At 39.5% G+C, this 12,298-nt stretch overlaps 2 protein-coding genes across 2 annotated transcripts; one reads left to right on the forward strand and one right to left on the reverse strand.

Moving 5' to 3' along the window:
• Window positions 1–5,590: 5,590 nt before the first annotated feature.
• On the forward strand, window positions 5,591–8,822 carry msx3 (muscle segment homeobox 3). The gene is made up of 2 exons (XM_079363091.1): window positions 5,591–6,646; window positions 7,236–8,822. The coding sequence occupies exons 1-2, from the start codon at window positions 6,301–6,303 to the stop codon at window positions 7,640–7,642; spliced, it is 753 nt and encodes a 250-aa protein (XP_079219217.1). The 5' UTR covers window positions 5,591–6,300; the 3' UTR covers window positions 7,643–8,822.
• Window positions 8,823–9,123: 301 nt separating this feature from the next.
• znf511 (zinc finger protein 511) lies at window positions 9,124–11,790 on the reverse strand. Its single transcript, XM_079362051.1, has 6 exons — window positions 11,565–11,790; window positions 11,398–11,471; window positions 10,827–11,028; window positions 10,254–10,378; window positions 9,601–9,864; window positions 9,124–9,320 (listed from the first exon to the last, which is right to left on the reverse strand). Exons 1-6 carry the CDS (start codon window positions 11,721–11,723, stop codon window positions 9,248–9,250), a joined length of 897 nt encoding a protein of 298 aa, XP_079218177.1. The 5' UTR covers window positions 11,724–11,790; the 3' UTR covers window positions 9,124–9,247.
• Window positions 11,791–12,298: the final 508 nt, after the last annotated feature.

The raw sequence follows: 12,298 nt of genomic DNA on the forward strand, positions 1-12,298 counted from the left end.
GGAGGGTGAAAAGGGATTTACAGTAGTTGAGGAGGAAAGATACAAAAACACAAGCATCTCTGACTCGGCTTGTTTGTGTGTTTTTGGAATTGTGTGTCAGGCTCCTCTTACTTCCATTAGCTCTGCAGTGTCCCCTGCTCCTCTGCTGTCATCATCCTCATACTAACACCCATTACATCTGCTATCATGGCCACACAATGAGGAGCCTGTGATAATTTGACATCCCGAGCCTCTGTTAGAGGGCAATTCTCCTGTATCATCATCATCATCATCATCATCATCATCATCATCATCGTTATCATCACTGAGTGCAGGCTACCATCTGAGTTCTCCTCCTGCTGTCAGCGCCGTCACTGAGCTCACCCTCACCCCTGGCTCCGTGTGCAGAGAGGGTGTCCGGTTGCTTTTGTCCCCCTCCGTTCTGACCTGATCACAACAAAACAGCAACAATATCGCTGTGTTCACCTGTTAGCACCTGGCACCGTTGGGAGAGACTCACAAGCGAGCGGGCATCAGCCAACCACTCTGCTTGTCTCTGTCAGACGCCATGTGGAACGCGCCTTCCTTTCACCAAACCCAATATCCTACATACAAAACACACAGAGGCATAATGACCAGCTCGCTGCAGGCCTGTCAACACTTTCCCCCCCCAGCAGCAGAGTCATGCTAACATACAGAGGATACATGAAAAGCACTTAACCAATCAGCAACCCATCAGGTAATTACAAAGGTTTCAAGCATCATCTGCCATCTGAGTCTTCAGCATGCAATCCTCAATAAGGAAATTATAGACACACCAACTTTACGAACCGATGATTAAAACTGACAATCTAAGCTTAGATTTGCTCAAGAACATACTTAAAGCTCTTGTGAGGAGTTTCAAAATGTTTAGGTGAAAGACTGAAAATAACACTCATTAAAACGACCAAAGCAAAAAAACAAACAAAAAAAAAGACCATCATCAAGAAGATGCACTATTTCAATAAACCTATTTTTATTGTTTGTAGCCACTGGTGTGAGACGACATGACTAACACACTTCTGATGAGACAGCTAGTACTCGTAGTTTGTTTGATGAGATCAGAAAATAATAAAAAAATAACTTTCATGTATTGGACAAGGTCCTGCTTTGTCCACAGGGGGCGCCAAAATCAACACAAACTGAAAGCTCCTCATAACAACTTGAAAAAAAAGTTTACTTACTTACTAGAATTTTAAACACTGGTGAACAGACTTATCATGTTTGTACGCTTGCATTTAACTGTGCATTTTTTTTATTTTGGCTGTAACTGTTTCACTAACGTAACGATCCAAAAGTTCAATTTGCCTTAAAAAAATGTAAGCCTCCTGTGTGTTTTTACTCCCTGAGAAACGTTCTGAGATCCAGCACCACATGAAGCTGGTTGAAAGACACAGATTTTTGAAGTTGATTATGACAGACCGGGTCATATAATCTTGAGTCTAGAAGGGTAGAGTGGCGGCTCACATGACATATTGTGCTAAAGGTGTGAAACATGAAAGAACCAGTGAAAGCTGACGAGAGGTTGCAGCACCCTTTAAGCTCAGCTCAGATAAGGAGAAACATCTCTGTGAAGACCTCAGGCCCTCAACATCCCTTCTGACATGACTGACATGACTGGGCCTGAGTGAAACTGAACCTGAGCCGTGCGTCAGTTCTATTTCTTCAGAAATCAATTTAACACCTGTTTAAGTAATGCTGACTGACAGTGATAGTGTTGCAAGCCTGGTGCAGCATTTAATTTGTGTTAATTTGTGCTTTGTAAGCAGGTTCAACAAGACTAATAGTGAACAAGTCTGAGTCTGTTTTCAGTGATAATCTAGTGCCACGAAAGGAAGATTCCTCGCAGTAGCTTTAAAATGGTAATAAACTCTGTCGATTTGATGATTTAGACTGGAGTTGAAAAGGAGACTAATGGCATTTATATACAAGTAAACTTGACTTCTTAGTTGTTTCTCGAGGCAAGACACCAATTCAAAACAAGTGTAAAAGACTTTAAGTTTGTGTTGATGTTTGCAACCTCTGGGAACAAAGCTGTCTATCTCATCTCATCAGTGATTCTGTCTTGTGCATGCATGTATGAGAATTTTCTCCAACTAAAAATCTGGTCTTACTTTTTTTTAATGGGATATCATACCTCTCGCTTTGAAGCGTTCCCTGCTAAGTGTAAACAAAGGCTCTTTCGGGCTGCATGCTGTAAACAGTGTCATGGGAATCAGGCCTGCTAGTATCATTGACGGGCATTAAAAACTATCAAATGAGACAATCGTCTTGATGAGAGTCTGGTTTGCTCTTTTAGGTCATTGAGGCATCAGCATTCAGCTGAAGCTGTTTTACAACTGTTTGAAAGTCCATACAGCACATTTAAGTCAAAGTGAAGCAAATGTGGTGAATATGAATCACTCGTTTGATACATGTACATCTGACAATTATGTTTCAATCTGTGCGTCAAAACACACAGAAACCCAATAAAGGTCTGATTTATTGTAAAAATCATAATGGAAAAGAAGGTTTGCGATCTTAGATAGTTTGACATTTTGACATACGAATGTTGGCAGCTCCACTCAGACACGGGATAATGTTCTGTTATGCTTCACCAGGCGGGCCTCCCGTCTCTTTTTAAGACGATACACTTTGACCGCAGAGTTCCCCCGCTGTGTGTTTCATAAATGTTTATCCCACATGAGTCCAGCCCCCTCCCCACAGTTTGCTTAGGATAACTGCAAGTCCTGCCAACTCTCATGAAAGAGGACGATTTAAAAAATGAAATATAAAGAGCCTGCCTCGACATGTTGGGTACGAAAGGAAAACTCTTTTGGAAACCACAATCAGCTCCTTAAACATTTCTCCATTTTGGTACGCCAGCAGGTTGTGTGTGTGTGTGTGTGTGTGTGTGTGTGTGTGTGTGTGTGTGTGTGTGTGTAGGTGTGTGTGTGTGTGTGTGTGTGTGTGTGTGTGTGTTACAGGGGAAACTAAGATTTTAGCTTTATAAATACAACAGTAAAGTACAATACTTAGTCTTAGTCTAAGATGCGATCTTAAAACCCACTGAATGTTCCTCAAGTCAACTAGCAGGTGGACATTTTGGTTTTTAAAAATGTCAAATATTTGTTGCCTACAACAGTCTAAAAGTTTAACTGGTCTAGGACACACCACCGATTCCCTTATATAAAAAATGACACCCAAATTACAGATATTTTTCAACCAATCAGATTCATTTAATGAAAAATGGTAGTTTCGACCTCTTACGTGACAACAACAAATGTTGATAAAGAGTTTCATGTATTTTTTGCCAAAACTTTTCCTTGTACACATTGAAAACAGCTTTGCGACCCACTTTTTGATCCTGACCCACCAGATGAGAACTCTGAACTCAGCATATAAATGTATTGATATGGTGACAACGGGTATAAATATAATAAAACAGGCTTCATTACACTTATTGAATTAAGAAAAGATCATATCACAGTCCAAAGAAATGATTCAATGTCATATTGAGATCAAAATATTATGGTTTCAGCGACTTTTCCTCTGAAGTGTCTGAACTTTAAGAAGACCGAGTGTCTCAACATTTTATTCAAAGAGATGGTTTGTTGTTGATCTCTTAACTTTACGTTGATGTCACCTGATCATCGCCAACGTACTGAAGTTACCTTCAGCCTCAGCCGATAAACTAGCATATGAATTAATATTTCAGTGCATTTAAATTGAAACAAAAAACTTTATCGTCACAGATATTACAAAACAGTATCAGGGTTTTGGGGCAGCAGTAGCCTAGTCTACAGGGAGGATGCACGGGAAACAGGGGTTGCCGGTCCAAGTCCTGGTGCAGTCTGCAAATTGTTCTGGTAGCTGAAGAGGGGCCAGTTCCCTCTCAAGGTGACCTTGAGCATGGTTCATGTGCCGCCCCTCACACTGACATATCTCCATCAGTGCCTGTCCATAAGATCCTGTTTGCGCTTGTTAGTGTAATGTGGGTAACACGGTTCAATAACAGTTAAAGTGAATCTCCCCTTGAAGGATTACTTAAGGGCATCTTCCCTTTTCTCTTTCCAACAGGGTAGTTCTTAGGAGAAGAGGACCTCCAACTTTCAAAAAGCAATAATTGTAGCTGTTTCAATTTGACATGTTATTGTTTATAAGCAACATGCCCCCAAAAATAGAAAATAATAAAAAAAAAAATGAATGTCCAAGTTTCTCAATTTTTAACTATTGAGTAATAATACAGACATACAAACTGAGGAGATACTCAATCAAAAAATGTAGCAAATTTCAGGCATTCCTGTGTAACTCACATGAGCAGGAAACAGCAACGACTCTTTCATTATAAAACAATGCATGTGAAAGAAAACATTACAGACAGAACTAGATCCCTTGTCAAACAGGAGGAGAGAGAGAGTGGTAATAATCACTGTAATGTTGTCGGGCACTAAATTACAGTCATTGAAAGCTCGTACGGCCTCCCAGAGATCCATCACTGTCACACAGAGAGGGAGGGGGGAGAGAGAGAGCAGACAGGCGCCAGGCGCAGCAGGATCAAAGCAGAAATGTACCTCGGGCGGAGGAACAGTTAACTCAGTTTAAACAATTGTCCTACAGAGAGACAGTCAGTGAGCTGCTGCAGGCCAAACAACAGTTCCCATAAAAGAGAGAGAAAAAAAATACTCTCACATATTGAGTTTCACTGAAAATGATTTCATTTAAAGAGCTACAGAACAAGAGCAATTTGGCCTGGCCTCCTCAATGGGCCTCTGCAACATTAGTTGTGGTTTTACTGTCTCTCAAAGGGATTGCACACAATGAGCACAATAGGTTGAATTATGTGCAGTACACATCCATAGATAATTTGATTACAGGCCACAAGATAGAAATCTATAGTGATAATAACTCTTGAGCGTATAAAAAGAACAATAAATTACAGTCTGGATCACACTACTGCTTTAATGAAAGTGATAAACTACTGTCAACATTTCTCAGACTCAACTTTTTAAACAAGAAGCTACATGAAGTAACAGCGCTGCGACTCTGGCTGCAAAATAAAAACCTTTTAATACAAACTGATTTCACTGAGACACATGTACAGGTATTTTGAATCAGTTCTTTAAATTGCATCCTTTCCTTTTTTTCCGATCCAGAACAATGGCAGACATAAAGATGCAAAAGGCAACAAAACCAACAACAATCATTGTTTGTTTGGTGCAAAACAAAGGAATGCAAATGAAGCAACGCCACGCCAAACGCCGCTGCATTGACAGCGAATCATGTTGCAAATAAAAACATTGTACAAAAAGTCGGGACATTTGTGTTTGGTTGACTATTTTTTGCTTCATGGCTGTAGGTCGTATACACTTGTAAAGCCTGTTCACCTCTCTTTTAAATGATGCCACATTTGTGATGAACATTTGTGGGATGAGCAGCAGAGCTGAATATGTGGGTTGCGCAAATGAAAAACTTGCCAAATCTCAATAATTCCCTCTGAAGAATTTATACATGTTTCAAATTACAAAACATTTATTCAAAGCATAACATATTCATGACAACAATAATCTCAAAGTAGTCCTCAAACATTTAAATAAAGCCTCTGGGAAGGGGCAACAAAGTCTTGATTTTTACAGCTAATAAAAAGAACAGAGGAAGCAACACTGTTAACAACTTATTATTATCAAAACTATACAGTACACATGAGCAATGTGAATGTGAAATAATAAAAAGTCTCAGGCAACATCAAATCTTTCAAAAAAGTTTGCGCCTCATGTCGCCCATGTGCTGTCACAGGTGTTTTATTGCAATGTGTAATTGTTAACAAATTAAACCAACCAATGCCAGTGTGTCAGTATTGTGCTCGATGGTGGTGCTGATGTATAGGAGCCCACAATTAGAGAAGATCAGGGTAAGTTTCTTGAGTGGAGGGAGAGGGGGGATAGGGAAGTACAAATGGGGGGTAGGTGTATTTTGAGAATAGCATTCTTCGCTCCGCCCCTGACGGAGTTTTGGACCACAGACCCATGGAGAAGACCAAAACACTGTCATTGAAAGCCTGACCTATGAGAAACTCTTTAAGAAGAGTGACGTGGAAACAACACACGCTGATAGGCAGGCGGTAAGATGAAAGATAAACTTGTTGCACTTCACTGGAGGAGAGGAGATTACATGCGCAAAAACTGAAGTTCACCAAGCAGCTGCGCTTCGTCAGAGGAACCTCGGCAATAACACAGATTTCCTCGAGTGAATACACAAAAAAACAACAACAGAAGCAAAGAGAGCGGCAGGAAAATTGATTGTATGGCACCTCAGTCGTGCGTAATGAATCCTGCGCAAGGATCACCTCCCTCGGCTGCTCCGGGGGAAACCCTTCCAGAGGAACGGGTGACTGAAGAGCTGGACCTGTCATCCGACAGAAGATATAAACCTAAAAGTTCAGATCTGCCTTTCAGCGTGGAGTCTCTTATATCAGACAGGACGCCGGACAGAAGCTTCCGCTCCCCCGAGCCTGGTTTAGGCTGCGTCCAGCTGGAGGAAACCGAGTGTGCGTCACCGAGGGGACTTTATCGGTCCAAAGCAGAGGCGGTGGACCTCAGTGACAGGGAGTCGAGCCCCTGGTTTCAAGCTCCTTACGCATCTCCTCCAAGTAAGTGCAAAATCCTTTTTTTTTAATCCCAATTTTTTTTTTTCCACATAACTTAACGACCTCAAACTGTTCATGAAACAAGATAACGATGGTAAAAAATATTCAAAAGTAAACTGATGGGGAAATTCCTTGAAAATAAAAACATCCTCCATTCATAACCACAAGATGACGGGGAGTGACTGTGTTTTTGTCTTTAGATGTTTTTTCCCCAAATCTTCTCTTTGATATTAATTTGACTTTACTTAAGTTATATCCATCATAAATAGAATCAAATATAATACATTTATTGAAAATAAACAAAAACACTCTTCATGTGTGCATGCATTCAAGCACACACACTTACACATACATTAAAAAAAAAGGTGAAAGTTGTATGCAGATTTTAAACACGCTTTTGCGCATTAAATTGAATTGCACAATAAATTGTATTGCTCAATAAATGCTATTGCTTGTCAAATATTCCTGCACTGCCTGTTATTGTTAGTGACTGCTCTGTTGTAAGCTGTGTTATGTGTTGTGCTGCTATTGTTGTTATGGGTTTTTTTTTTTTTTTTGCAGTAGTAATGTAATTTTATAAATGTACTTTCAGGACTTCCCAGCCCGAGCACGTGCAACCTTCGAAAACACAAGAACAACAGGAAACCCAGGACTCCTTTTACGACCTCTCAGCTGCTCTCTCTGGAGAGAAAGTTCCGTCAGAAACAGTACCTCTCCATCGCAGAGAGAGCGGAGTTCTCCAGTTCACTCGGCCTCACAGAGACTCAGGTCAAGATCTGGTTTCAGAACCGCAGAGCCAAGGCCAAGAGACTGCAGGAGGCCGAGCTTGAGAAGTTCAAACTGGCCGCGAAGCCGCTGATGCCGGCCTTCGCTTTTCCTTTACCCCTGAATGCACCACTGGGCGCTCCGGCCCTGTACGGGGCCCTGACGGGACCGCGGCCTGCCCTACATGTCCCGGGACTCTTCCGTGGACCGTATGGGATGTACTACTTGTCTTAACCCGAGTTAACTTTGAACTTCATCACCCGGACAGCTGCCTTAAAAATGCCTTCACATAGCAACCGACCCCTACTGCAAAACAAATCCATTTACTGAGACCAGCTCTGCCTTAAATCTTAATCTAAACATGTTCAATTCCTTATTGGTATAAACTAACACAACCTGATACCCCCAAACATTTTTTTAAAAACCCACGTTTCTTATTGAAGTTTACTCGTTTCACTAAAGGAAAATACTTGTTTTTTCTCCTTCTCCCTCGATTGTCATTCCTTTCTAATGCCATGTTAATTAAAACTGAAGATTTAAGTTACACTAAATGATCTTCATTTTACAGAGTAGGCGATTCAGTTTACTCTGTTCTTCTAAAATTGTGACATTCCCCAAAGCACATGATAAAAAAAAAAAACTTTAAATGTGAGCCTTTCTGAGCTTTATTTTGCATGACTATTATCATTTTAATGTTGCACGTAAAGAAGATATGTTTATTTAAATGTCTTTTAAATTTGGATTTAAAGCAACAACTTTCCAGAGGCCTTTGAAATGTGTTCACACATTGAGTGTTTCTATTTGGAGGACAGTCTACACAGCTAAACTAAAACAAATATTCATCCAAATAAATTAGACCCTTAGTATAATCTGACACAGACCATGTATTGCTTATCATCTGACTTTCTCTTTATGACCTACAGGGACGGACTGAAGTGCTGATTTTTCAAAACTTACTTATTGTGCAACAGTCTGTTTATATTTATATAATCATTATTTTTAGAAAACATCAAGACACACTAAGTCTTCTTTGTGTGTTTGTTGCTGTTGTGATAACGTTCAAACATGAAGCTGTTGAATCTTGAACAGTGAATTTGTCAATATTATGAGTCATACAGATCTTTTAAAGTGAATTTACAATTACAATGTATAAATCACACTTTTCTGGTTCTAACTTCTTAATTATATGTCTCAAACACATAAAGTTAGAGTTGGCAATTTATTTTTTAATTTTACCTGAAAGGGGAGATTATTCTATTTGCACAGATGTTCAAAGAGCTCTTATAAGTCCAAGACTGCAGACAGATTCATCATGTCAAAGATAAATAAAGGTCTTCAACTATTTTTGCAAACACTCAACATGGCTGATGGACAGCGATCAGCCATTAATGTACAGAATATTTTATATATTTGATGTGTGAAAAGTTGTTTTGTACTTTATTAAAATCTATTATGTAAATATTGTTTTTTTCCTTGTTTTCTTCTCCCATAAAGATTTTCTATTTTGAAAATAGAAACATGACGTGTAATTTAAAGATACAGCATTCAGCTGAATGCAGTCATTCTTTTAAATGTACAACACTTTCATTTAGATTATTATAGTCACTCTTCTCATCAGAAAAACAGTTTTTGGAGCTGATGTAACAAAGGAAGGATGCGATGTGAGACGGGAGCACACAACCCTACTTATTCCTCATCACCTCAACAAATGACACTTTATATTTCATAAAAATATTTTATTTAAAGCCGACACATAGGATTCTGAATAAATTCTGTTACCCAGCAAAGGATATAAATGTACACATCATAAAGAAGAAAAAGTTTAAGTCTCTTGTTTCATCATTTCCTCCTTCCTCGCCGCCCTCTGAAGCCTCGGACAGAGCCGTGACCGAAGCACACGTTTGTAGGGACCCTGTGGGACAATTCATGGGTGCTGTTTAGTGTTTCATCCAGGGCATTGCAAAATACAGTTGTAAATATGTAAATATATAGATGAAGGGACCAACCAGCTTTTATGAAAATTTCACGATGTGAGCGTGAATGATATATGCTGCCCAACCCAGAGTTAACAACATTACCAGGCTGGAATGTTATCTCATGATTCATCTTTGTTTCTGAATCCCCAGAGTTAACCTTCAAATGGATTGTTTGACGAATTGAATTGATCCCTGTATGAGATTATCCAGACTCACCTGTAGGAGTATTGGGGTTTGAGCGGCTGAGAGTTTGTATTCTCAGCGCTGTGAGCAGCAGCAGAAAGGTTTGCATGATCCTCAGAAATGGCAGATGTGGCCGTGCGAGCAGCTTCTTCCTCCGACACAAGCGTCTCCATGGATTCCCCGTGCTCGGGTTGGTCAGACAGCACATCACACATAACCTCACACACACCCTCAGACTCACACACACTCTCTGCTACCTCCATGGATGTGTCTTTCTGCTGCGCTCTCTTTGACTCCCTGTTTCCATTTACAAAAAAAACAAAATGTCAGAAATAAATATACAAGGCAATGCAGAAAATACAAGACAAGGCTTTTTAGGCCAATATTTTATAGTCTGTTGGTTCAGAATATTATTATTTAATAAATATTTGACTCATTGTTAAAGTGAAGTGAAACAAAAGTTTCAAAGACGACAGATCTCACACGAAAAAAACATTTTCAACCAAAAAATTAAAAAAAAAAAAAAAAACAGATATTGCTTCAATTTTGCAAGAACATACACAAAAGATTCAATTCAGTGGGAATCATCCAAACAAGACTCTCCTGGACTGAAACTTTGCTCAGACTAATATTTCTTCTGGCAATATGCTGCCATCTTGTGGACAAAAGAAGAGGTACAGCCTTACCCTCTGCCTTTTTTGGTTTTATCAAATCTGAAGTCTGGAGGATACTTGTGAACTTGTATCAGATGCTGCTTTCTGTGTTGACTCGTCCTGAACTTCTGTCCACAGCCCTCCACCAAACACTGGTACTGAAAAGGTGAAAACGGTGTCAGGAATCAGCAGAGATGTGCGACAATCTGCGATATTTATCTAAGAGCTTAGACTAGAAAAAGTCGCTGAATGAATACCAAAAGAATCAGCAGGATGTTTGAATTTTTACATAAAAAAACATTGCAAAGAAACAAGGCGCTGGAGAGAAATCAGAAGATTTGCAACATTTATAATGACAAACTTAAGAAATGAGGAATCAAAAATGTAAAGAGACAAAGTGTTCAAGCTTTGTTTAAACTGATATGCTATGATGATCATAGCCTCCAATAATGCCTACTTATCATGTGTTAAGTGAGTGCTCCATATATGATCAATAGATAAAGAGATACAAAAAACAAATCATATCAATAAAATCTTTGTGTACATCGTTTTGCTCTCAGCTCGTAAAAAATCCAACCAGAGACACACTCTGTCTTTCTGACTTACCATATCCTGCCTCTGGGCGAGGATCGTGAAGAGCGAGTCGTGCGTCTCCTGAATGTGAATGTCCAGGAGTCGAGCACTTGGCAGGGAGCGCCGGCAGGAGCAGCACACGTGTCTGTGCAGGGAGTTGTAGTGGTGCTCATACTCCTCTAAAGTGCTGAAGACTGCGCTGCAGCCAGAAATGTGACAGGCGAATTCTGACACACTGCGAGAAGGCAAAAAGGAGCAGAGACAAAGACTGACCCACACTGACATTTCTGGTTGTTGGAAAGGATGTGAACCACAGTTGTTGCCAATAAGGCGCACAATGTATGTGGTAGTTAATTTTGCACTTTTTAGACCAAAAATGTTGGTACAAAACTAAAAGCTGTGTACACACTTATAGTGGAGTCTGCTTGACAAGATGTTTTAATAGATAGATAGATGGATAGGATGTAAAACTCAAACTCTACCATTCATTTTACACATCACCTGTATTACTTTAATATAAAAGTAACCTGGGTAAGATGGTTTCATTAAAAATGTACATATATGTATAATATATATTTAACATATTTGTAGCTTGTTTCTTTACCTGAGTGTCTGTTTGTCGTCTGTCTCTGAGACGTAGAGGTGCTGAAGATACATGTGTCTGTGAATGTCCCCGTCCTGTGACATTGATCAGTGTTATCCACAGACAAAAACAAAAACAGTGATTTTATATGACAGTTAATCTGTTTCGCCGTGTTGTTGCTAGGTTACCTCAAACAGCTCGTGGTCCTTGTGCACGTGAATGAGCCGCGGCGTGAAGTTGAACGGGTTTCCGTCCTCTGCCTCACTGAGCCCCGGCTCATGAGTGTCGCCTAACATTTGTCCCTCTCTTAGAAGTTGTGCATTTTCTGGCTGCAGCATCGTTTTCATTTGCCTCCTTCGACTGTCTCGTTATCGGAAGTACTGTTGTTATGGTTGTAATCGTCGCAAAATGATGACATCATAATTAGCGGGTTTTTTCGCCGTTGTCAAAAAAAGAAAGATTTGCATTTTAGTTGATTTACTTTATTGTGTATTTATTTTTTTTGGTATATGTTATTTTATCAATACTTTCCCTTGTAGTCCCTGATGTCCCTAAAAAGTAAACAAAACAGTAAATAATTTTATATATTTGTTTAGTCTTGGACGCCAGGTTCTCCGTATTCATGTATGTCGCCTACAATACTATTATGCAATTCAAATTGTATTTCATTTGATTAGCATGTACTATTTACCTATTTTGTATATTACTGATCTTTGAATTACTTAAAATTACAATGATGAGTTGAGTCTGATGTACGATTAAAACTTGTCGATACAATAACAATTTAAATGTTAGAATTTGATATTTTCCCTCTCGCAGGTCATCAGGTCGTCAGTAAACATTTTATCTTACGTTACATTTTCTGTTAACAAATCAGCAGAGGTGAAAGTGACTACTCTACCAGTAGGTGGCGACAAAGGCC

This window comes from Symphodus melops, assembly GCF_947650265.1.
Source record: "Symphodus melops genome assembly, chromosome: 15".
NCBI classification, from domain to species: domain Eukaryota; kingdom Metazoa; phylum Chordata; class Actinopteri; order Labriformes; family Labridae; genus Symphodus; species Symphodus melops.

Bases quoted from the DNA above. Each gene is read 5' to 3' on its own strand.
- msx3 (XM_079363091.1), top strand. From the start codon at position 6,301: ATGGCACCTCAGTCGTGCGTAATGAATCCTGCGCAAGGATCACCTCCC. The intron at 6,647-7,235 runs GTAAGTGCAAAA...ATGTACTTTCAG, and splicing joins TCCTTACGCATCTCCTCCAA to GACTTCCCAGCCCGAGCACG.
- znf511 (XM_079362051.1), bottom strand. From the start codon at position 11,723: ATGAAAACGATGCTGCAGCCAGAAAATGCACAACTTCTAAGAGAGGGA. The intron at 10,379-10,826 runs GTAAGTCAGAAA...TCACCTTTTCAG, and splicing joins TCGCCCAGAGGCAGGATATG to TACCAGTGTTTGGTGGAGGG. The intron at 9,321-9,600 runs GTGAGTCTGGAT...ATTGTCCCACAG, and splicing joins AAACCCCAATACTCCTACAG to GGTCCCTACAAACGTGTGCT.